Here is a 23,900-nt window from a genome sequence, read left to right as displayed (position 1 = left end):
TGGGACTCGATCCCGGGACTCCAGGATCATGACCTGAGCCGAAGGCAGTCGCTTAACCAACTGAGCCACCCAGGCGCCCCAAAATGAGGGTTTGAGAGGGGAGGGGGGGTGGGGGGATGGGTTAGCCAGGTGATGGGTATTAAGGAGGGCACGTACTGCATGGAGCACTGGGTGTTATATGCAAACAATGAATCATGGAACACTACATCAAAAACTAATGATGTAATGTATGGTGACTAACATAATAAAATAAAATTTTAAAAAATGCAGTTCTTTAAAAAAACAACAAGAGGGGCATCTAGGTGGCTCAGTCGTTAAGCGTCTGCCTTCAGCTCAGGTCATGATCCCAGGGTCCTGGGATCAAGCCCCGCATCGGGCTCCCTGCTCGTGGGGAAGCCTGCTTCTCCCTCTCCCACTCCCCCTACTTGTGTTCCTGCTCTTGCTGTCTCTCTGTCAAATAAATAAACAAAAAATCTTAAAAAAAAATAAAAAACCAATAAAAATGATAAACTCTAGAAAAGCTGACAAAGAATGAAGAGAGAAAGTACAATCACCATCAAATAATACTGGGGGTATCACTAAGATCCTGAAACCATTAAAGGATGATAAGAAAATGGTGCAAACATCTTTATACCCATAAATTTAACAATTTAGAAGAAATGGACCAACGTCTTAAAAGCTGCAAACTACAGAAACTCAACCAAGGTGAAATAAATAAACTCTAGAAGTCCAATAACCTTAAAGAAATGAAATATGTGATTTTAAAACATCAAAAAAAGAAATATTCAGGCCCATATTCACTAAAGAATTCTATAAACATTTAAAGATGAATTAACACCAATTTTGCACAATCTATCCCAGAAGAGAGAATCAATTCATTTTATAAAGCTAGTATTATCCTGACACCAAACTTGACCAAAACAGTATAAAAAACACAAAGGCCAGTATGTCTCATGAACATAGACACAAAAATCCTCCACAAAATATTAGCAAATGAATCCAGCAAAAAATTATACAGCATGATGGGGTGAGGTTTATTACATATGTGCAGGGCTGGTTCATCATTGAAAAATCAATCACTGTAATCCACAATACCAAACTAAAGAAGAAAAATCATAGGATCATATCAAATGACACTGAAAAAACATATGACAAATTCTAACACCGACTCACAATGAAAAAGGAACTCATAAAAATTAGAAGTAATTTCTTCATCTTGATGAAGATCATTTAAAAATAAAATACAGCTAACATTATACTTAACGATGAAAAACTAAATGCTTTCCCTCTAAGGTCCTGAGCAAGGCAGAGATGCCCACTCTCACCACCGTTATTCACCTTAGCACTGGAAATTATGGCCATTACAACAGGCCAGAAAAAGAAATAAAGGCATAGATAAAAGAAAAGAAGAATAAATGTTCCTCTTTGCAGATGACATAATTGTCTACATAGAGAATCTCAAGCAATCTACAAAACCTCATAGAACTAAGAGGTGAGTTCATCAGGTCATGAGATACAAGATGTACAGGCAAAATTGTCCTCCAGTCCAGTGCAGCCTTCTGATGAGTATAGCCTGGTAAACATCTTGACCACAACTTGTGACTCTCAGAAAGTGTAAGAAAATAAATGGTTATTGTTTTCAGCCACTAAGTTTTGGGGGAATTTGTTATGCTGTGATAGATATCAAATCTCGTTGGACCACAGTTGCCTAGGGCCAATGTTTGCAGCCAATTCAGTCTTTTTTTTTTTTTTAAATGTTTTGTTGTTATGTTAATCACCATACATTACGTCATTAGTTTTTGATGCAGTGTTCCATGATTCATTGCTTGTGCATAACACCCAGTGCTCCATGCCCAATTCAGTCTTTATTCGTTCACTCAATCACTCATTTGTTCATTCAGTAAATAATTATCATAAGCAGACCATTTGTCACATACTGCTGTTGGGCACCAGGTCATTCTGGGATGAATAAAACAGACCCAGATTGCTGCTATGATATGAGCTCTATCCTAGTGGGAGAGTTGGATAGAACCCACCAAAAGAAAACATACTAACAAGGTTTGGTGAACTATGGAGGAAACAAACAGGGTGAAAAGGGGTTGGTGATTGAGACAACAGGGTAACTCCTAGGAAGAGTGATCAGGGAGGCCTTTCTTTTTTTTTTTTTAAGATTTTATTTATTTATTTGACAGAGAGAGACAGCAAGAGAGGGAACAGAAGCAGCAGGAGTGGGAGAGGGAGAAGCAGGCTTCCCACGGAGCAGGGAGCCCGATGCAGGGCTTGATCCCAGCACCCTGGGATCATGACCTGAGCTGAAGGCAGATGCTTAACCGGCTGAGCCACCCAGGTGCCCCCAGGGAGGCCTTTCTAAGGGAGTGGCATCCAAGGTGAAATCTAAAGAGTAAGAAGGAATAAGCAGTGAGAAGAGGTGGACAAAGGATCCAAGGAGAGGGACAAGCAGGTGCTAAGGAGGGCCTAAGGATGGGCACTGGCTGGAGCACGGGGCACATTGAGGTAGGGGAGCAAGATAGAAATGCAGAACCCAAAATTGGCTGGTCCCACTCAGGCCATGTAAGCCAAGCAAGGAGAGTGGGTTTCATCTGAAGAGTAGGGGACAAAGAGTGTACTGGTTACTCCTGACTTTTGTTGAAGTGCTCTCTTGCTGATGAGTGGAACAAAGGGAGGACAAGGCAGGAGGGGACTGGGAAGAACAGGGATGTCACCCTTGCACTAAGAGGAGAGAGAAAGGTTGTAATGTCAGGAGGAAGAGGAGATATGGGCAGATGGACAGTACCAGAGGAAGCATTGGTGGGGAATGACAGAGAGAGGAATCCTGGGGGACAGGGTCTCCTTGCAATAACTCTGGGAATATTGTTCCCTTTGATCTAGATAAGATAGTGTGGAGGAAGAACAGATTGGGGAGAGACTGTTTAGGGGGAAATTGATAGACCTGGTTGTGCATGACAAAGTTGAGGACCTGGCTTAAACCAGGCAAGATGTCAGGCCCTGCACCCCAACCTGCCTCCCTACCATTTCCAGCATAAACTCACCCCAAACCCATCATGGCATGAGAACACGCCACTCTGAGTTAGGACAAACCTTCCCCCCTCCTGGCAAGGACCATCCCCCAACTCTGCACCTTGAAGAGGTCCCTGGTCACCACTGTGAACCCAAAAGGGACACCAGCAGCCAGTGTTTTGGGAGACCACCCTCTTGTTACACAACGGTCCCTCGTGCCACTGGATGGAGAGGAGAAGCCCAGTCTCAGTTTCACATGTCCCCATGGTCCCATCAGCTCCTTCAATCTCTGGATCCTCTTGTCCATTGCCAGTACTCTGCCCTGCGAGTCACAGTAGAGTGGACTTTCCAAAGAAGAAAGACTCAAAAGTGAGGTGCTCACGGGGTTGGTGATGGCTGCTCCATGTCCATGTCTTGAGAACAGGGAAAAACACAGGAGGGAAGCACAGCCTGGGGGATTTGTACCCTGGTTAGGAACCCAGAACCCTAATGGGACCTTTGAAAGCATCTGAGGTCACAGTACCAATTTGTGTGGCCAGAGGAGAGCAGGGGTCCCATGGGGACTGTGGCTGCTTGGAACTGCAGGCTGAGGAGTCTTAACACCCTGCAGTCACGACCGATGCCTGAGAAGTTGGGCTACTGGCACTCCACCCCAGACATGGTCCATCCTGACCACAAGGAAGTGACATGTCACGGGGGTGAGGAAGTCCCACTGAGGAAGAAATGCTCCAGTGTGACTCCATTGTGTGGGGCGAGTGTGGACAGAGAGAGGAGCAGATGTTGTCTGCTTAAGGGGATGGCAATCCCAATCCAGTCCTTGACCAGGAGCTGTCCTGTCACTGGGATTGAGAGGAGCCCGGGGCACCAGGTCCAGGACTCTGCCTCAGTCCGTGGTGCTTCTCTCCCCAAGCTTCCTGCACCCCGCCCAGCTTGAGTCAATGTGGAAGAAGATTGTGAGACCAAACACAGGCTAGACAAGGAAGTGAAGAGGCCTCAAAAAGCAGAAGTGGGCTGTGGAGACTGGACCTTCTGTGAGGAGGCTTGAAATTGTCCCCCCTCTGGAACCTGGCATTGCTGTAGGTGATGTCCCCCCTCAGGGGCCTGGCATTGCTGTGGGTGACGTCTGTGCTGCAGACATGACCCCGAGAGACGGGAGGCCTTGGCTGCCTGTAGCTCTGCTCCTTCTGCAGGTCCCAGGTGAGTGAGGCTGAGCCTGGGCAGGGATGTCTGCCCTGAGTGGGAAGGAGGGAGACAGGGGAGACAGGGGAGGGACACAGGAGTCTTTCTTCTTTGGAAAGTCCACTCTACTGTGACTCGCAGGGCAGAGTACTGACAATGGACAAGTGACATGTCACTTCCTTGTGGTCAGGGTGTGTGTGTGGGAGTGCGGGGCGGCCCATGGGGAGGGAAGCAGGACCTGGGAGGGAGGAGGGAGAGCAGAGAACATTCTAGGATCGGCCAGCACTGCCCCCACAGTGACCAGGAGCATTCAGAGCATGAAGCAGGTGAGTTAAATCCACTACAGTGGACAGAGCAACTCTGAGGAGAGGGGCGCCTGTGACCACCATTACCGTAGGGTCATAGTCAGAAAGGAGATCTTGGTGCATCACACACACACACACACACACACACACACACACACACACATTGAACACCCTCTCCTTGTGCCACTTTGTGGGTAGGGAGCTACCTCCTCCCCCTCTAGTCTCAGGAAAGGTCTGTCTCCTGCCAAGGCCTCCTCCAGGCCCTGAGATCCTTTTGGGGAATGCAGGGCCACCATGACCCCAGATCCCCTTGACCCAGGCTCATGTGGTGAGGGACCACACTCGGTTGTGTTTTCCAGGTTGTTGGTGTCTCAGTGGCCCCACCTCCATGACGGGCACCGTGGGGGGATCCCTGAGCGTGCAGTGTCAGTACGAGGAGAAATTCAGAGAGATTGCCAAATACTGGTGCAAGAGCCCATGTTTGGGGGATATTGTGAAGATTGAAAAGTCAGACAAAGAAGTGAGGAGCGGCCGGGTGTCCATCAGGGACCATCCTGCAAACTTCACCTTCACAGTGACCTTGGAGAACCTCACAGAAGGTGATGCAGGAACATACCGGTGTGGGATCGATACATCATGGCTCCCAGGATATATGATCGACCTCACCTTCCGTGTTGTGGTGTCTGTGACCCCAGGTGAGCTGTGGACCCCCCTCCCCCAGCGCCAGCACCAGGGCTGCCTGAGACTGGGGCTGATCACCCCGACCCCAGCAGGAAAGTGGTGGGGCATGGTACAGAAGGGCGGGGTGGGAATGGTGTTGGTGCCTCGAACACCAGGAATATGCATGTGTGTGTTTGTGTATATGTCTGTTTGTGTCTAGGTGTGTTTGCAGGTGTTTTGTTGTCTGCTCACTCACACAAGATTATGAACACCTCTGGCTGTCTGTCCTAGGAGCCTCTGAGTGCCCCGCCCTGACACACTCTCACGCCTAAAACTCTCCAAAGGTGGGCAGGGGGAATGGCCCTGAGTCTGGGGTTGGCTGCCTTCCTGTCCTGACAAGGGTACTGTCCACGCTGGAGGGGACCCGAGTCTCTTCCTGGACCACTCTCTGTCCTCCCAATGGGGACTTGAACCCCTAGGGCATTCGCTCTTCTCCCTTACTGGCTGCCCATGACCCGGGCTCTAACAGGACATCAGCGTGTCATGGATGGTTCCTGAGGCACCAGCCTCACAGCTGTGATCCTGGGGGTCTGCAGCAGCCTGAACAGGGGCCCAAGAAGGAGCCCCAGACCCTGATGTGGGGCTTCTGTGAACATTTGGGGACCTCCCTCCCGCTCCAGCTTGACCCTCCCCCTCTGGCCCCTTGTCCCCACAGGAGGGAGCTCAGAGAAACCCCTGAGCTCCCCTCAGACAAAGGAGAAGAAGGATGAGAAAAATGATTTCTCAGGTCCTATGCCCCAAATATACTTCCCTCTGCTGCAAAGAATTCATCTTTACTAGAACCCTGTTTTTGTTTCCTAAGAACCACATGGAGGTCATCCATCTAAGTGGGTAGATTTTTATCTTGTGTTCTTATTCTGATGTTGTCCCTGGTTTCCCTAAGGTCTTTCTTGTAGGTCTTCATTTCTCTCACACAGGACATTTCCCTGCCAGGCCCTTTGTGGGATCCTATTTAACAGTGAGGGGCTGAGCATCCTCGGACACCACTGGCTGTGTGAGGGAAAGCCATTTGTCCAGTTGGCTTCAGGACAGGCCACATTCTATGGGGTCCCCCGGATGTGTGTCTGTCTCTCTAGATCTTTCTTTCTGTCTATCCTTCTGTCCTGTGGCCCCCCAGGTTCACAAGTCTGGCTGACAGTTTGGGGCCTGAGTGCATTGAGTGCCAGGGTCCCACCATTCAGTGTAGACTCTGCTGAGTGCCCTGTTTCATGATCCTCACTCCAGACATCAGCCCTGCCTAAGGACCCTGCCTGCCCCACCCCCAGCTCTGGATCAATCTCTACAGAGTAAAGCTCACCCCATCCTCTGCCAGGGTAAACAAGGTGCGGGGTGGCTGAGCCCGGAGCCCTTGCTCTTTCCCACTCCCACGTGCCCCGGTGAGCAGGACGACTCTGCCTCTGAATCGCCCACCTGGCCAGGGTGCACCTGGAGAAGGGGCCAGGGGAGGGCCAGAGTGCCAGTCAGACTGGGTGTGGCTGTGGGGAATGTGGAGCCAGGACATCTGTCCAGATGGCCTGAGTGACCAGGACTAGGTGAGTCGGAGCCACACAACTGACAGAGAGTGGGAGAGCCCGGGGGAGGACAGCAGGCCTGACACAGGCTTCTCCCTCAATCCTCACTGCAGGCCCCAGCTCCGTGAGGCCCACCAGCACCCCAGGTCTTCACAGGACGCTGCCAGTCCCCACGTGGGGCACCGCGACTCTGGAGGAGACCCCCAATCCCAGACAATATCCTGGGTAAGGGGCTAGCAGCTGGGGACCTTTGACACCTGGGTGGTTTCTAGGCAACGTGGAGGGCTGAGGAATGTGGGGGTGTATGTCTTGGCCTAGGTCCTCCACTTATTTACCAACTCCACGCCGAATTGTGGAAGTCCTACCAAGTGCCAGGTGCTCTTCTAGGGATACAGCCCTGGGCCACCTAGACACAAGCCTGCTCTGACAATAGTTGGGAAATTCACACAGTGAAGAAGTCAACACATTCATCAATAGAAGTAAGGCCAGTTCGTGATGAATGCTTGAAGGAAATAGGACACATGGGTCGGGGAGAGCATGTGTGGGAGAGTTTCGGGGTGGTGGAATTGTTATTTAATACACAATGATCAGGGAGGACTGGCCGGTGAGAGGACATTTCCCTGGAGACCTGTAGGATTTGGGGACCCCGCACTCAGGTATCTGCAGAAATTGGGGTGCAGAGACAGGGAAGAGCAAGTGCAAGCGTTTTTGCAAAGGGGGCCTTCAGGACCCAGCCCAGGTCGGCCAGGTGCTCTGGGGGCCCCTGGGCTCTCTCCCTTGCTTTCCCCTCCCACCCCCCCAGGCCCTCGCTAGAGAGTCATCCTGCTGAAGACCAGGCCCCTAAGGGAGCAGAGAGGTGAGTGGGGTCATTCATTCCCTCCATCATGAACCCCTGAATTTCAAGGCCAAGGTTTTGGAGGCACCGCACAGATGCCAGATCCTCCCTGGGACTAAAGCACACATTTCCGATCCCTCATAGGCAACACTGCTCATGGGGAGCAGACATCAGATAAATAACCCCGGCACTGATTTCTGGTCCACAGACAGGGTAACCCCCAATAGGGAGGGCTTAGGTAGAACCCTTTTCCTGGCCCAGGTCCTGCCTGCTCCCTGGGGTCTCCTTCCCGTCACTCCAATAGCCAGGCCCTCTCCATGTCCACATCCTGTCTCAAGGGCAATTGTTAGCCTGAAGGTCACAGGCGTGGTCTGTTGTGTGGGGCTGCCCCGCCCTTGGACCCTCCTGGGACTGATCTCTGTGTGGACTGTTGTAGCCTCAGGACATGGGCACAGGGACAGAAGGATTGTGGAGGGTACCAGGGCGTCTCCCTGAGGATGTGGCTCACTGCCTGTCACCGTGTCCCCCACAGGTCCCTGCTCAGCAGGATCTACTTCCGGCTCCTGGTCTTCCTGGAGGTGCCTCTGCTCCTGAGCATGCTCAGTGCTGTCCTCTGAGTGAACAGGCCTCAGAGGGGCTGTGGGGGCAGGTGACATCAGCCCAGTAAAACCAGTACACCAATGGCTCATTAATGGATAGGATGATGGGGTGCACAGGAAGATGGTGGGCATGATGAAAGCAATCCAGATTCATTGAAAACAAGTACCAAAGAGCCTGTTTAAGTTTGGCTTTCTTCAAAATCAGATCCTGAGGCAAGGACTTCGGTGCAATTAGTTTATGAAAAGGTGATCCCAGGAAGTATAGTGAGGGAACAGGGAGGTGGGGAAAGCCAACGAAGTGTACTTTGATGGAGGAGCCATCCCAGTAGCAGCTGGGCTCCATCCCACTGGACAGCCTCAGAGATACGGTGTAGGACTCACCTCAGAGCAGTCCCACCTAGCAGGGAGGAAGCTGGGGCAGTGATCCACACACATCTGTCCTCAAGGTGGGGGAAGATGGCGGGGCTTCCTGTTTTCTCACAGAGTGGTGAGCCAAGGCTCCTTATGTGGAGAAGGAGTATTGTAGGCAGAGGGTCCGTCCTGGGGACATGGATTCTGTGCCACTTCTGGCCTGTTCTGCTCAGAAAACCACACACCCTCCTATAGGTAAAGAGAGTCCTCAGGCAAAGAGGTGGGAGAGCTGAAGATGGAAAACCACTGGCCAGTCCAAGGCTGTGGACTTGTGGATAGTCTCTCTGGTTGCCCCAGAGCTCCAGCAGGCAAAGAGGATATGAGCCAGGGTGCCAACAGGGTGTGCAAGAGGAGCCCAGTGCGACTTTGGAGAGGACATCGGGCAAACCCACAGGCTGCGAGCCAGGCGAGGGGCTGGCGAGGTGGAGAGCTTCAACAAAGGCCCAGTGTGGGGCGGGGACACAGCATTTGTGAGGATCCGGCGTGGGGACAGTTACCGGGACCCGGAAGGGGAGGGGATTGGCCGTGAGCTGAGCTTGGGGGGACACTCATGGAGGTTGATGTTGTTGAGCAGCTTAAGCAGAAGAGCAGCTCCAACGATCATACTGAATGTGAGTCAAGACTAATTTGGGAGAGGAGTGCTTATAAGGGAGCATTTCATTCTTCAGTTGGTGCCAGCAGGAGCTGAGTTCCTGTGAGAGTTGAGGGCTGTGGGTTCAGAAAGCTGTTTCTGGAGCCTGGGCCTCCTGGGTCCCCTCTTCTCCCTTTCCCTCCATTCCTCACCACCACATCCTCACCTGTCTGCTGCGTCCGGATGCTCAAGGTCGAGGCTTGAGCTGAAGGACAAGAGGCTGGGGCCCTCAGCGTGGGGCCGTCCGGCCCTGGTACCAATCAGCTTTGACGCTGATATTGACTTTCGAGGCCACGGGACCTGAGCACAAAAGCAGGTGGGAGAGAGGCAGAGCCTGGGCCTCGTGTCCAGCAGGAAACACCTGCCAGTCACCGTGTCACTCCTACAGGTCCCTGCTCGGCAGCGTCCACTTCCTGCTCCTCATTCTCCTGAAGGTGCCCCTGTTTCTGATTATGCTCAGTGCCGTCCTCTGGGTCAACAGGCCTCAGTGGGCAGTTTGTGGGACACAGAGTCGGCCTGATGAAGACAACTTGCGGCCCTCCTTGAGCATCGATATCCTGTCCAGAGACACCGCCACTCAGACTAGAGGAGGAAGAACTTCTGGCCCCAAACCTACCTCTTCCCACCTATTGCCAAAAACGGGTAAAAATAAATAAATAAATAAATAAATAAATAAATAAATAAATAAATAAATAAATAAATACTTGAAAAAAGCAATGAAATACATGACACACACAAGTAGATGTGCGTGGTGGTTTGCTGGGGAGAATGGGGGAAGCACTCCCTAAGACTCTGAACTTGGCAGTAGAGAGCGCCAAGTTGGCCAGGGGAGCCCAGGGTGAGGGAGGGCCTGCTTTTTGGTGACCTTGCCCTCCTGAGAACCCCCAGTGCAACCCCTCAACTCAACAATCCTTCCTTTCTCCATCTACTCGCCAAATATTCACCAAGAGCCTATGTAGCGTCAGGCTTGTTTCTAGGTGCTGGGGATAAAGCAGTCAACAAAAGACGGGCTTTCCATTCTAATGGGTGGTTTCCAAAACGAAAGAAAGAAAGAATATCAGTTTATAAGAAGTGTCATGAAGAAGAATGGGTGAGAGTTCAGAGGATCGGGTGACAGAGGACAGGGATAGCCTCTTTTTTTAATTTTTATTATGTTCAGTTAGCCACTGTATAGGACATCATTAGTTTTGATGTAGTGTTCAGTGATTCATTGGTTGTGTATAACACCCAGTGCTCATCAGCACACCTGCCCTCCTTATTACCCATCACCCAGCTAATCCATCCCCCCACCCCCCTCCCCTCTGAAACCCTCAGTTTGTTTCCCGGAGTCCATAGTCTCTCATGGTTTGTCTCCTCTTGGGTGAGAGCCTCAGGCAGGTGAGGGGTGGAAGGTGGAAGGTGTGAGCAAAGGCAAAGCTCAGGGCAGGGGAGTGCCCTGAGAGGCCAGTGGGGCAGGAATCCGGGGGGTCAGGTAGATGTGGATAGGCAAGGCAAGCAAATGGAATTCAGCAAAGAATTACACACCATGATGGAGTGAGGCTTATTCCAGGTGGGTGAGTTTGGTTCGACTTTGAAAAATGAAGCACTGTAATCCACCATACCAAACTAAGGAAGAAAAATCATAGGATCATCTCAAATGACACTGAAAAAGCATATGACAAACTCTAATACCCACTCATGATAAAAAAGAAACTCATAAAAACAAGGATACAGGGAATTGCCTCAACTTGATGAAGATCACCTAAAAGAAAAATACACTGTCATCACACTGAACAATGAAAAACTAAACGCTTTCCCTCTAAGATCATGAGCAAGGCAGAGATGCCCACTCTCACCGTGTGTTCATCTTAGCCCTGGAAATTCTGGCTATTGCAGTAGGTCAGATAAAGAAATAAAGGCATGGAGAATGGAAAAGAAGAATAAAGCTGTCCCTGTTTGCAGATGACATAATTGTCTATGTAGAAAACCTCAAACCATCTGCAAAACCTCATAGAACTAAGAGGTGAGTTCATCAGGTCATGGGATACAAGATTAACACACACAAGTCAATCACATTTCCATATACTAACAAGTGAACATATGCAAGCCAACATTTAAAATGCATTCCGTTTACACTTTCTCCAAAGCAAATGAAATGTTTGGGTATAAACTTAACAAAATATGCCCTGGGTATGGAAGCCAAAAATGACAAAATGCTGATGACAGAAATCAAAGAAAATTTAAATAAATAGATGTCAATTCTCCCTAAACCTGAGCTCTAATCTCTCTGACTGAAAACCAAATATCTTTTTTCCATGGGGCTCCAGAATTTCCTTGAGCTCCGGCCCTCTGTCAGCAGGGAGCTGGAGGGATCATGACAGGCCTGATCCTCAAGTACAAAAGGCATTTCTTTTTTTAAAATTTTTAATTTAAATTTGATTAATTAACATATAATGTATTATTAGTTTCAGATTTAGGAGTTAGTGAGTCATCTGTCTTACCCAATACCCAGTGCTCATTACATCACGTGCCCTCCTTAATGTCCATCACCGAGTAACCCCATCCCCCCGCCCCACTCCCCTCCAGAAAACCTCAGTTTGTTTCCTATGGTGAAGAGTCTCTTATGGTTTGTACAAAAGGCATTTCTGGTTCCCAACCTCCTGATGAGAAGGAAGGTCTCAACCAGAGCATACCTGTGGCACTTCTTTAAGCCACCAAAAGATGACGAGAGTGGCCATTTGCAGAACTTCTGGGCGGACCCTCTTTAAGGACTTAAAAATAATTGCACTCTAACAGGATTGCTTCTCAGCTGCTGAGTCCCCCTGGACGATTCAAATACTCTGATCCTGGCCACCCAGGGGTTAGAACTAGACCCACTGAATGAATCCTGATGACCTTCCCTCCTCAGGCTGAGTCCTACAGCCTGCTCCACTCCCCAAGTCCCATCCTGCTCATCAGCCTGAGCTGTTGGCTTAGGAATCACTGGGTCTCCCTTGGGGCCATCTAGAGGTGGGACCAGACATTCACAGGTCCAGAATTCAAGGTGAAACCAGGGGCCTGGAGCCCAAACTACCATTCTAGTACAGACTAGAATAAGTCAGGGCCCTAACCACCTGTGCCCGAAAGAGGGGATACAACCAGGCAGAAAGACAGGACACATCTGACTCTAGTCCAGGGCTTCAGCTTTATTGAGAAGCAGCAACCACATGGCTCTTCTGGATTTCTTACCTGCTGGAAGTGGTAGAGAGACCCAGTGCCCCCTACTGAACATGGTCAGCTGGCTGGCAACTTGGTGTGGTGACAACTGACAATGCTTCCTCTTATTGCTCATGAGTGAGGGAAGCAGCTCTTTCAAGACTAACTATGATCAGGGCCAGCAAGGTCTAAGGAAAGGTGGCTGAGGGGATGAGAAACAAGGAGACAGAGTTGCCAGGACCAAGAGAGATGGGTAGAAATGGGCAGGAGGTTGGGGTGGGAGGGTCAACTTTGCAGTGAGGAGAGAGGTCTGTCTTGTGGCTCTGGCCTGGCATCCCATGACAAACTTCAAAAGTAGTCTTTATATTATCTCTAAATTGAATTCTCTATACAATCACAGGGCTGCACTGATTTAAATGTTCATCCTACTATTTATATATGTGTGTTTTATTCCTACCAAAACACAAGTAAATTAATATTTTAATTCAGGAATCATTTTTATAGCCCAATTAATTATGCCTTATGACCATTTGCATGTAAAAAGTTGACTCACGAAGTTTACACATTTGAAATATACCATAATTTTTTTTTTGTCCCTGTAGTGCTCATAGTCTTCATCTCAGCACTTCCAAGAGCTCTGGGTACACAGCCCAAGGGCCTCTCCCAGTTTCCTAGAGATAAGCTTGTGCCTGTGGGGACACCATCAGGGATTGGGGCACCTGAAGCTCCAGGTGCAGGCAGGCAATGGGACTCAGCATCCTCCAGGCTGGTGTGGGGGCCAAGTCAACAGTTACCTCTTCCCACACTAAAATATCCCAGAAATTTTGTAACCCTACTTTGGCATCTCTCTTTTCTTCAGATGCTGAGAGATGCACAAAACTGAAGTGTCCCAGGCCTCTCTGAACCTCAGAAACACCCTAAAGGCAAAGAAGAATAAGCAGATACTTCTGATTCCAGCCCAAGGAAAGGCAATAGCATTTGCCTTTAACTTGGTCTTTGTTTCATTCATTTCCCTTTAAAAGACAGACCTAATACACTGTGTGGATGATCCCCAGGCTCTTCCATGCTCAGCATGCTGACATCCTAGGCTTTTACTCCAAGTTTCTCTGTAGCAGGCCTTAAAACACCTACATTCCATCAACTCTGGGAGATATCATGTAAGGTCACCCTGCAGGTGAGAGGAAGTGGTGAGATTTTGCATCTTCCTGTTGAGTCCTCACATGGATCTTCCTGAATTAGGTCCTCATGTGCAGGCTTGAGGGTTGAAGAAGTAAACTGCCACAGGGTCAAATATACACCTGTATTGGTCAAGGTTCCCTGGAGACACAGAACCAATAGGAAAAATATGTATATGAAGAGTTTATTATAAGGAATATGCTCCCACGGTGATGGGAGCTGAGGAGTACCCAAGAAAGTTGGTGGTGGAATTCATTCCAAGTTCAAGGGTCTGAGATCCAGGAGTGCAGAGGGTGGGAAAAGATGGATGTCCCAGCTGAAGCCATCAGGCAGCAAGGGGCCAATTCCTCCTTCCTCTGCTGGTCATCCATTTCTACTCAGACCCTCAACTGATTGGGTGACGCCCACCCACCTGAGGGAGAGCAACCTACTTCACCGAGTCCATGGATTCAGATGCTCATCTCATCCAGAAACATCATCCCAGACACACCCAGAGATAATCTCTCATATGAACAGCCCATGGCCAGTCAACCCATAACATTAACTTTCAGGGCTCGGACTCAAACCTAAAGTCAAGTTGCTGTTGTTAACTGCCCTGTTCACCTGGTGGATCTTTCAACTTCTCAGCTCAGCCAGGAGCTGCAGAAACTGAAGAGTTTTCAGAAGAGGGGAAGTGAGAGAGAGAAGGGAGAGATGGTGGTGGGCTGAGAAGACTGAGGGAACAGTGAGTCCCTGTCAGGTTTCTCAATTTGGGTTACAATGCCACCAGCTGCCTCTCATTCTGCTTCCTGGGTCTGAAGAAGGTGCTTCTCCCTCTTGCTGGCTCTGGGCCACTCTGCCTGCCACTGTCATGGTCTGAGTGAAAGGCACTTGAGCAGTGATGCCAGAGGAATCTGGGTTCAAATCCTGTCATCATCACTTATAATATGCTTCTGGTCAGTTTGTTGACTGAGCTGTTGGCAAGGTAGCTCGGGGGATGGGGAGATTACGTAAACTCTTTGCTATGTGAGAGAAGACCAATAAACAGCAAACTCCCCCACAAAAATTAAGCAAAGTTTCAGAGGTATACTATCACGTATTGGTTTTTGCTTTTTAAATTCTTTTATTGGAGTGGAACATGAGAATAGGAAACTGCACATATCCTAAATACACAGCTTACTGACATTGTAGAAAGTGATATCTTTCATGGCCACCACTCAGATCAGATATCCACATCCTTGGGAGGGGTCCTCTACATTGTATCAGGGTGTGTGTGTGGTCCACAAATATGGAAGAAGCAATGGTATACGACTTCCAAGAAGAAATCATAAATATGTTACGCCTTGCTCTTTCTAGGATCACACACTCTGGGAGAAACTCGTTGCCATATCATGAAGACACTAAAGTAGTTCTACTGGGCGAGGAGCTAAGGACTCCTGCTAACAACCATGTGAGCGTGTCATCTCTGAAGCAGATCCTCCAGGCCAGCCCAGCCTTCCAATGAGTATAGCTTGGTCAATATCTTGACCACAGCTTTGTGAAAGAGATATCCTGAGCCACAACCACCCAGATAAGCCACTCGCAGATTTGTAAGTCTCAGGAAGTGTGAGATAACTAATGTTGTGTTCTGCTACTGGGTTTTGCAGAATTTGAAATGCCGCGATAGATATCAAATCTACTTGGACCACACTTGCTTAGGGCCAATGTCTGCAGCCAATTCAGTCTTTATTCATTCACTCAATCACTCATTTGTTCATTCAGTAAATATTTATCATAAGCCAACCATTTGTCCCATACTGCAGTTGGCCACCGGGTCATTTGGTGATGAAAAACAGATCCAGATTGCTGCTATGACATGAGCTCTATCCTAGTGCGGAGATGCATAGAAACCACCAAAAGAAAAATACTAACAAGGTTTGGTGAACTACGGAGGAAACAAATGGGGGTTGGTAACTGAGACAACAGGGTGACCCCTAGAAAGGGTGATCAGGGATGACTTTCTGAGGGAATGGCATCCAAGGTGAAACATAAAGGATAAGAAGAAATAAGCAGTGAGAAGAGGTGGACAAAGATCCAAGGGGAGGGACAAGCAGGTGCTAAGGCCCTGGGGAAGGATGGGCGCTGTGGCTGGAGCACGGGGCACTTTGAGGTGGGGGAGCAAGATAGAAATGCAGAACCCATAATTGGCTGGTCCCACTCAGGCCATGTAAGCCAAGCAAGGAGAGTGGGTTTCATCTGAAGAGCAGGGGACAAAAGGGTGTATTGGCTACTCCTGATTTGTTGAAGTGCTCTCTTGCTGATGAGTGGAACAGAGGGAGGACAAGGCAGGAGGGAATTGGGAAGAACAGGGATGCCACCCTTGCACTGAGAGGAGAGAGGATGGTTGTAATGTCAGGAGGAAGAGGAGATATGGGCAGATGGACAGTACCAGAGGAAACATTGGTGGGGAATGACAGAGAGAGGAATCCTGGGTGATAGGGTCTCCTTGCAATAACTCTGGGAATATTGTTCCCTTTGATCTAGATAAGATAGTGTGGAGGAAGAACAGATCTGGGGAGAGACTGTTTAGGGGGAAATTGATAGACCTGGTTGTGCATGACAAAGTTGAGGACCTGGCTTAAACCAGGCAAGATGTCAGGCCTTGCACCTCAACCTGCCTCTCTACCATTTCCAGCATAAACTCACCCCAAACCCATCATGTCATGAGAACATGCCACTCTGAGTTAGGACAAACCTCCCCCCGTCCTGTCAAGGACCATCCCCCAACTCTGCACCTTGAAGAGGTCCCTGGTCACCACTGTGAACCCAAAAGGGACACCAGCAGCCAGTGTTTTGGCAGACCACCCTCTTGTTACACAACGGTCCCTCGTGCCACTGGATGGAGAGGAGAAGCCCAGTCTCAGCTTCACATGTCCCCATGGTCCCATCAGCTTCCTCAATCTCTGGACCCTCTTGTCCATTGCCAGTACTCTGCCCTCTGAGTCACAGTAGAGTGGACTTTCCAAAGAAGAAAGACTCAAAAGTGAGGTGCTCACGGGGTTGGTGATGGCTGCTCCATGTCCATGTCTTGAGAACAGGGAAAAACACAGGAGGGAAGCACAGCCTGGGGGATTTGTACCCTGGTTAGGAACCCAGAACCCTAATGGGACCTTTGAGAGCATCTGAGGTCACAGTGCCAACCTGTGTGGCCAGAGGAGAGCAGGGGTCCCATGGGGACTGTGGGTGCTTGGAACCGCAGGTTGAGGAGTCTTAACACCCTGCAGTCAGCACCGATGCCTGAGAAGATGGGCTACTGGCGCTCCACCCCGGACATGGTACATCCTGACCACAAGGAAGTCACATGTCATGGGGGTGAGGGAGTCCCACTGAGGAGGAAATGCTCCAGTGTGACTCCATTGTGTGGGGCGAGTGTGGACAGAGAGAGGAGCAGATGTTGTCTGCTTAAGGGGATGGCAATCCCAATCCAGTCCTTGACCAGGAGCTGTCCTGTCATTGGGATTGAGAGGAGCCCTGGGCATCAGGTCCAGGACTCTGCCTCAGTCCATGGTGCTTCTCTCCCCGAGCTTCCCGCACCCCAACCAGCTTGAGTCGATGTGGAAGAAGAGTGTGAGACCAACACAGGCTGGATGGGGAAGCGAAGAGGCCTCAAAAAGCAGAAGTGGGTCGTGGAGACTGGACCTTCTGTGAGGAGGCTTGAAATTGTCCCCCCTCAGGGGCCTGGCATTGCTGTGGGTGACGTCTGTGCTGCAGACATGACCCCGAGAGACGGGAGGCCTTGGCTGCCTGTAGCTCTGCTCCTTCTGCAGGTCCCAGGTGAGCGGGGCTGAGCCTGGGCAGGGATGTCTGCCCTGAGTGGGAAGGAGGGAGACAGGGGAGACAGGGGAGGGACACAGGAGTCTTTCTTCTTTGGAAAGTCCACTCTACTGTGACTCGCAGGGCAGAGTACTGACAATGGACAAGTGACATGTCACTTCCTTGTGGTCAGGGTGTGTGTGGGGGGGGTGCGGGGCGGCCCATGGGGAGGGAAGCAGGACCTGGGAGGGAGGAGGGAGAGCAGAGAACATTCTAGGATCGGCCAGCACTGCCCCCGCAGTGACCAGGAGCATTCAGAGCATGAAGCAGGTGAGTTAAATCCACTACAGTGGACAGAGCAACTCTGAGGAGAGGGGCGCCTGTGACCACCATTACCGTAGGGTCACAGTCAGAAAGGAAATCTTGCTGCATCACACACACACACACACATACACACACACACACATTGAACACCCTCTCCTTGTGCCACTTTGTGGGTAGGGAGCTACCTCCTCCCCCTCTAGTCTCAGGAAAGGTCTGTCTCCTGCCAAGGCCTCCTCCAGTCCCTGAGATCCTTTTGGGGAATCCAGGGCCACCATGACCCCAGATCCCCTTGACCCAGGCCCATCTGGTAAGGGACCACACTCGGCTGTGTTTTCCAGGTTGTTGGTGTCTGAGTGGCCCCACCTCCGTGACGGGCACCGTGGGGGGATCCCTGAGCGTGCAGTGTCAGTACGAGGAGAAATTCAGAGAGGTTGCCAAATACTGGTGCAAGAGACCATGTTTGTGGAGTACTATAAAGACCAAAGAGGCAGACAGAGAAGTGAGGAGCGGCCGTGTGTCCATCAGGGACCATCCCGCCAACCTCACCTTTACAGTGACCTTGGAGAGCCTCACAGAGGATGATGCAGGAACATACTGGTGTGGGATCGATATATCAGGACAGCCAGGAACTGTGTTCGACCACACCTTCCGTGTTGTGGTGTCTGTGACCCCAGGTGAGCTGTGGACCCCCCTCCCCCAGCGCCAGCACCAGGCCTGCCTGAGACTGGGGCTGATCACCCAGACCCCGGCAATAAAGTGGTGGGTCATGGGATAGAAGAGTGGAGTGAATATGGGGTGGGTGACACTGGGGATGTCCCTGAATGTGTCCGTGTATGTATGTGTCCATGTGTGTGTGTGTGCATGTGTTGTGTGTGTCCATATGTCCATGTGTGTCTAGGTGTGTGTGCATTTGTGTGTGCAGGGGTTGTGTTGTCTGCACACTCACACAAGCCCATGCACACCTCTGGCTGACCTAGGCGCTTCCATGTGCCCCGCCCTGACACACTCTCACGCTTAAAGCTCTCCCAGGGTGGGCACTGGGGATGGCCCTGAGTCTGGGGTCAGCTGCCTTCCTGTCCTGACAAGGGTCCTGTCCATGCTGGAGGGGACCCGAATCTCTTCCTGGACTGCTCTCCCCAAATATACTTCCTTGTGCTGCTAATAATTCTTATCTACTAGAACCCTGTTTCTGTTTCCTAAAAACCAGATGGAGATCATCCATCTAAGTGGGTAGATTTTTATCTTGTGTTCTTATTCTGATGTTGTCCCTGGTTCCTCTGAGGTCCTTCTCGTAGTTAATCGTTTCTCTCACACAGGACATTTCCCTCCCAGGCCCTCTGTGGGATCCTATTTAACAGTGAGGGGCTGAGCATCCTCGGACACCACTGGCTGTGTGAGGGAAAGCCATTTGTCCAGTTGGCTTCAGGACAGACCACTTTCTATGGGGTCCCCCGGATGTGTGTCTGTCTCTCTAGATCTTTCTTTCTGTCTATCCTTCTGTCCTGTGGCCCCCCAGGTTCACAGGTCTGGCTGACAGTTTGGGGCTTGAGTGCATTGAGTGCCAGGGTCCCACCATTCAGTGTAGACTCTGCTGAGTGCCCTGTTTCATGATCCTCGCTCCAGACATCAGCCCTGCCTAAGGACCCTGCCTGCCCCACCCCCAGCTCTGGATCAATCTCTACAGAGTAAAGCTCACCCCATCCTCTGCCAGGGTAAACAAGGTGCGGGGTGGCTGAGCCCGGAGCCCTTGCTCTTTCCCACTCCCACGTGCCCCGGTGAGCAGGACGACTGTGCCTCTGAAATCGCCCACCTGGCCAGGGTGCACCTGGAGAAGGGGCCAGGGGAGGGCCAGAGTGCCAGTCAGACTGGGTGTGGCTGTGGGGGGATGTGGAGCCAGGACATCTGTCCAGATGGCCTGAGTGACCAGGACTAGGTGAGTCGGAGCCACACAGCTGACAGAGAGTGGGAGAGCTCGGGGGAGGACAGCAGGCCTGACACAGGCTTCTCCCTCAATCCTCACTGCAGGCCCCAGCTCCGTGAGGCCCACCAGCATCCCAGGTCTTCACAGGACCCAGCCAGTCCCCACGTGGGACACCGCGACTCTGCAGGAGACCCCCAATTCCAGCCAACATCCTGGGTAAGGGACTAGCAGCTGGAGACCTTTGACACCTGGGTGGTTTCTAGGCAACGCGGAGGGCTGAGGAATGTGGGGGTGTGTGTCTTGGCCTAGGTCCTGCACTTATTTACCAACTCCACGCCGAATTGTGGAAGTCCTACCAAGTGCCAGGTGCTCTTCTAGGGATACAGCCCTGGGCCACCTAGACACAAGCCTGCTCTGACAATAGTTGGGAAATTCACACAGTGAAGAAGTCAACACATTCATCAATAGAAGTAATGCCATTTCGTGATGAATGCTTGAAGGAAATAGGACACATGGGTTGGGGAGAGCATGTGTGGGAGAGTTTCGGGGTGGTGGAATTGTTATTTAATACACAATGATCAGGGAGGACTGGCCGGTGAGAGGACATTTCCCTGGAGACCTGTAGGATTTGGGGACCCCGCACTCAGGTATCTGCAGAAATTGGGGTGCAGAGACAGGGAAGAGCAAGTGCAAACGTTTTTGCAAAGGGGGCCTTCAGGACTCAGCCCAGGTCGGCCAGGTGCTCTGGGGGCCCCTGGGCTCTCTCCCCTGCTTCCCCCTCCCACCCCCCCAGGCCCTCGCTAGAGAGTCATCCTGCTGAAGACCAGGCCTCTAAGGGAGCAGAGAGGTGAGTGGGGTCATTCATTCCCTCCATCATGAACCCCTGAATTTCAAGGCCAAGGTTTTGGAGGCACCGCATAGATGCCAGATCCTCCATGGGACTAAAGCACACATTTCCGATCCCTCATGGGCAACACTGCTCATGGGGAGCAGACATCAGATAAATAACCCCGGCACTGATTTCTGGTCCACAGACAGGGTAACCCCCAATGGGGAGGGCTTAGGTAGAACCCTTTTCCTGGCCCAGGTCCTGCCTGCTCCCTAGGTTCTCCCTTCTGTACTCCAATAGCCAGGCCCTCTCCATGTCCACATCCTGTCTCAAGGGCAATTGTTAGCCTGAGGGTCACAGACGTGGTCTGTTGTGTGGGGCTGCCCCGCCCTTGGACCCTCCTGGGACTGATCTCTGTGTGGACTGTTGTAGCCTCAGGACATGGGCACAGGGACAGAAGGATTGTGGAGGGTACCAGGGCGTCTCCCTGAGGATGTGGCTCACTGCCTGTCACCGTGTCCTCCACAGGTCCCTGCTCAGCAGGATCTACTTCCGGCTCCTGGTCTTCCTGGAGGTGCCTCTGCTCCTGAGCATGCTCAGTGCTGTCCTCTGAGTGAACAGGCCTCAGAGGGGCTGTGGGGGCAGGTGACATCAGCCCAGTAAAACCAGTACACCAATGGCTCATTAATGGATAGGATGATGGGGTGCACAGGAAGATGGTGGGCATGATGAAAGCAATCCAGATTCATTGAAAACAAGTACCAAAGAGCCTGTTTAAGTTTGGCTTTCTTCAAAATCAGATCCTGAGGCAAGGACTTCGGTGCAATTAGTTTATGAAAAGGTGATCCCAGGAAGTATAGTGAGGGAACAGGGAGGTGGGGAAAGCCAACCAAGTGTACTTTGATGGAGAAGCCATCCCAGTAGCAGCTGGGCTCCATCCCACTGGACAGCCTCAGAGATACGGTGTAGGACTCGCCTCAGAGCAGTCCCACCTAGCAGGGAGGAAGCTGGGGCAGTGATCCACACACATCTGTCCTCAAGGTGGGGGAAGATGGCGGGGCTTCCTGTTTTCTCACAGAGTGGTGAGCGAAGGCTCCTTATGTGGAGAAGGAGTATTGTAGGCAGAGGGTCCGTCCTGGGGACATGGATTCTGTGCCACTTCTGGCCTGTTCTGCTCAGAAAACCACACACCCTCCTATAGGTAAAGAGAGTCCTCAGGCAAAGAGGTGGGAGAGCTGAAGATGGAAAACCACTGGCCAGTCCAAGGCTGTGGACTTGTGGATAGTCTCTCTGGTTGCCCCAGAGCTCCAGCAGGCAAAGAGGATATGAGCCAGGGTGCCAACAGGGTGTGCAAGAGGAGCCCAGTGCGACTTTGGAGAGGACATCGGGCAAACCCACAGGCTGCGAGCCAGGCGAGGGGCTGGCGAGGTGGAGAGCTTCAACAAAGGCCCAGTGTGGGGCGGGGACACAGCATTTGTGAGGATCCGGCGTGGGGACAGTTACCGGGACCCGGAAGGGGAGGGGATTGGCCGTGAGCTGAGCTTGGGGGGACACTCATGGAGGTTGATGTTGTTGAGCAGCTTAAGCAGAAGAGCAGCTCCAACGATCATACTGAATGTGAGTCAAGACTAATTTGGAAGAGGAGTGCTTATAAGGGAGCATTTCATTCTTCAGTTGGTGCCAGCAGGAGCTGAGTTCCTGTGAGAGTTGAGGGCTGTGGGTTCAGAAAGCTGTTTCTGGAGCCTGGGCCTCCTGGGTCCCCTCTTCTCCCTTTCCCTCCATTCCTCACCACCACATCCTCACCTGTCTGCTGCGTCCGGATGCTCAAGGTCGAGGCTTGAGCTGAAGGACAAGAGGCTGGGGCCCTCAGCGTGGGGCCGTCCGGCCCTGGTACCAATCAGCTTTGACGCTGATATTGACTTTCGAGGCCACGGGACCTGAGCACAAAAGCAGGTGGGAGAGAGGCAGAGCCTGGGCCTCATGTCCAGCAGGAAACACCTGCCAGTCACCGTGTCACTCCTACAGGTCCCTGCTCGGCAGCGTCCACTTCCTGCTCCTCATTCTCCTGAAGGTGCCCCTGTTTCTGATTATGCTCAGTGCCGTCCTCTGGGTCAACAGGCCTCAGTGGGCAGTTTGTGGGACACAGAGTCGGCCTGATGAAGACAACTTGCGGCCCTCCTTGAGCATCGATATCCTGTCCAGAGACACCGCCACTCAGACTAGAGGAGGAAGAACTTCTGGCCCCAAACCTACCTCTTCCCACCTATTGCCAAAAACGGGTAAAAATAAATAAATAAATAAATAAATAAATAAATAAATAAATAAATAAATAAATACTTGAAAAAAGCAATGAAATACATGACACACACAAGTAGATGTGCGTGGTGGTTTGCTGGGGAGAATGGGGGAAGCACTCCCTAAGACTCTGAACTTGGCAGTAGAGAGTGCCAAGTTGGCCAGGGGAGCCCAGGGTGAGGGAGGGCCTGCTTTTTGGTGACCTTGCCCTCCTGAGAACCCCCAGTGCAACCCCTCAACTCAACATTCCTTCCTTTCTCCATCTACTCGCCAAATATTCACCAAGAGCCTATGTAGCGTCAGGCTTGTTTCTAGGTGCTGGGGATAAAGCAGTCAACAAAAGACGGGCTTTCCATTCTAATGAGTGGTTTCCAAAACGAAAGAAATAAAGAATATCAGTTTATAAGAAGTGTCATGAAGAAGAATGGGTGAGAGTTCAGAGGATCGGGTGACAGAGGACAGGGATAGCCTCTTTTTTTAATTTTTATTATGTTCAGTTAGCCACTGTATAGGACATCATTAGTTTTGATGTAGTGTTCAATGATTCATTGGTTGTGTATAACACCCAGTGCTCATCAGCACACCTGCCCTCCTTATTACCCATCACCCAGCTAATCCATCCCCCCACCCCCCTCCCCTCTGAAACCCTCAGTTTGTTTCCCGGAGTCCATAGTCTCTCATGGTTTGTCTCCTCTTGGGTGAGAGCCTCAGGCAGGTGAGGGGTGGAAGGTGGAAGGTGTGAGCAAAGGCAAAGCTCAGGGCAGGGGAGTGCCCTGAGAGGCCAGTGGGGCAGGAATCCGGGGGGTCAGGTAGATGTGGATAGGCAAGGCAAGCAAATGGAATTCAGCAAAGAATTACACACCATGATGGAGTGAGGCTTATTCCAGGTGGGTGAGTTTGGTTCGACTTTGAAAAATGAAGCACTGTAATCCACCATACCAAACTAAGGAAGAAAAATCATAGGATCATCTCAAATGACACTGAAAAAGCATATGACAAACTCTAATACCCACTCATGATAAAAAAGAAACCCATAAAAACAAGGATACAGGGAATTGCCTCAACTTGATGAAGATCATCTAAAAGAAAAATACACTGTCATCACACTGAACAATGAAAAACTAAACGCTTTCCCTCTAAGATCATGAGCAAGGCAGAGATGCCCACTCTCACCGTGTGTTCATCTTAGCCCTGGAAATTC

At 50.9% G+C, this 23,900-nt stretch overlaps 2 protein-coding genes across 4 annotated transcripts; both read left to right on the top strand.

Moving 5' to 3' along the window:
* The first annotated feature begins 3,754 nt into the window (after positions 1-3,754).
* LOC123841868 (protein CD300H-like) lies at positions 3,755-10,140 on the top strand. 2 transcript variants are annotated; one of them, XM_064582170.1, is made up of 4 exons: positions 3,755-4,215; positions 4,862-5,197; positions 6,847-6,958; positions 9,598-10,133. In XM_064582170.1, the coding sequence occupies exons 1-4, from the start codon at positions 4,155-4,157 to the stop codon at positions 9,863-9,865; spliced, it is 777 nt and encodes a 258-aa protein (XP_064438240.1). In that variant the 5' UTR covers positions 3,755-4,154; the 3' UTR covers positions 9,866-10,133. The 2 variants fall into 2 exon arrangements, with proteins under 2 accessions (XP_064438240.1, XP_064438241.1); XM_064582171.1 differs by lacking the exon at positions 6,847-6,958 and having other exon boundaries at positions 9,598-10,140.
* Positions 10,141-16,912: 6,772 nt separating this feature from the next.
* LOC135362914 (CMRF35-like molecule 6) lies at positions 16,913-22,834 on the top strand. 2 transcript variants are annotated; one of them, XM_064582149.1, is made up of 4 exons: positions 16,913-17,351; positions 17,993-18,328; positions 19,680-19,791; positions 20,933-22,572. In XM_064582149.1, exons 1-4 carry the CDS (start codon positions 17,165-17,167, stop codon positions 21,015-21,017), a joined length of 720 nt encoding a protein of 239 aa, XP_064438219.1. In that variant the 5' UTR covers positions 16,913-17,164; the 3' UTR covers positions 21,018-22,572. The 2 variants fall into 2 exon arrangements, with proteins under 2 accessions (XP_064438219.1, XP_064438218.1); XM_064582148.1 differs by having other exon boundaries at positions 16,916-17,351; positions 22,430-22,834.
* Positions 22,835-23,900: the final 1,066 nt, after the last annotated feature.

This window comes from Mirounga angustirostris, unplaced genomic scaffold (assembly GCF_029215605.1).
Source record: "Mirounga angustirostris isolate CCGP_5_RB_7025 unplaced genomic scaffold, mMirAng1.0.hap1 SCAF_17, whole genome shotgun sequence".
NCBI classification, from domain to species: domain Eukaryota; kingdom Metazoa; phylum Chordata; class Mammalia; order Carnivora; family Phocidae; genus Mirounga; species Mirounga angustirostris.
This window is presented reverse-complemented; position numbering and strand designations above follow the sequence as displayed.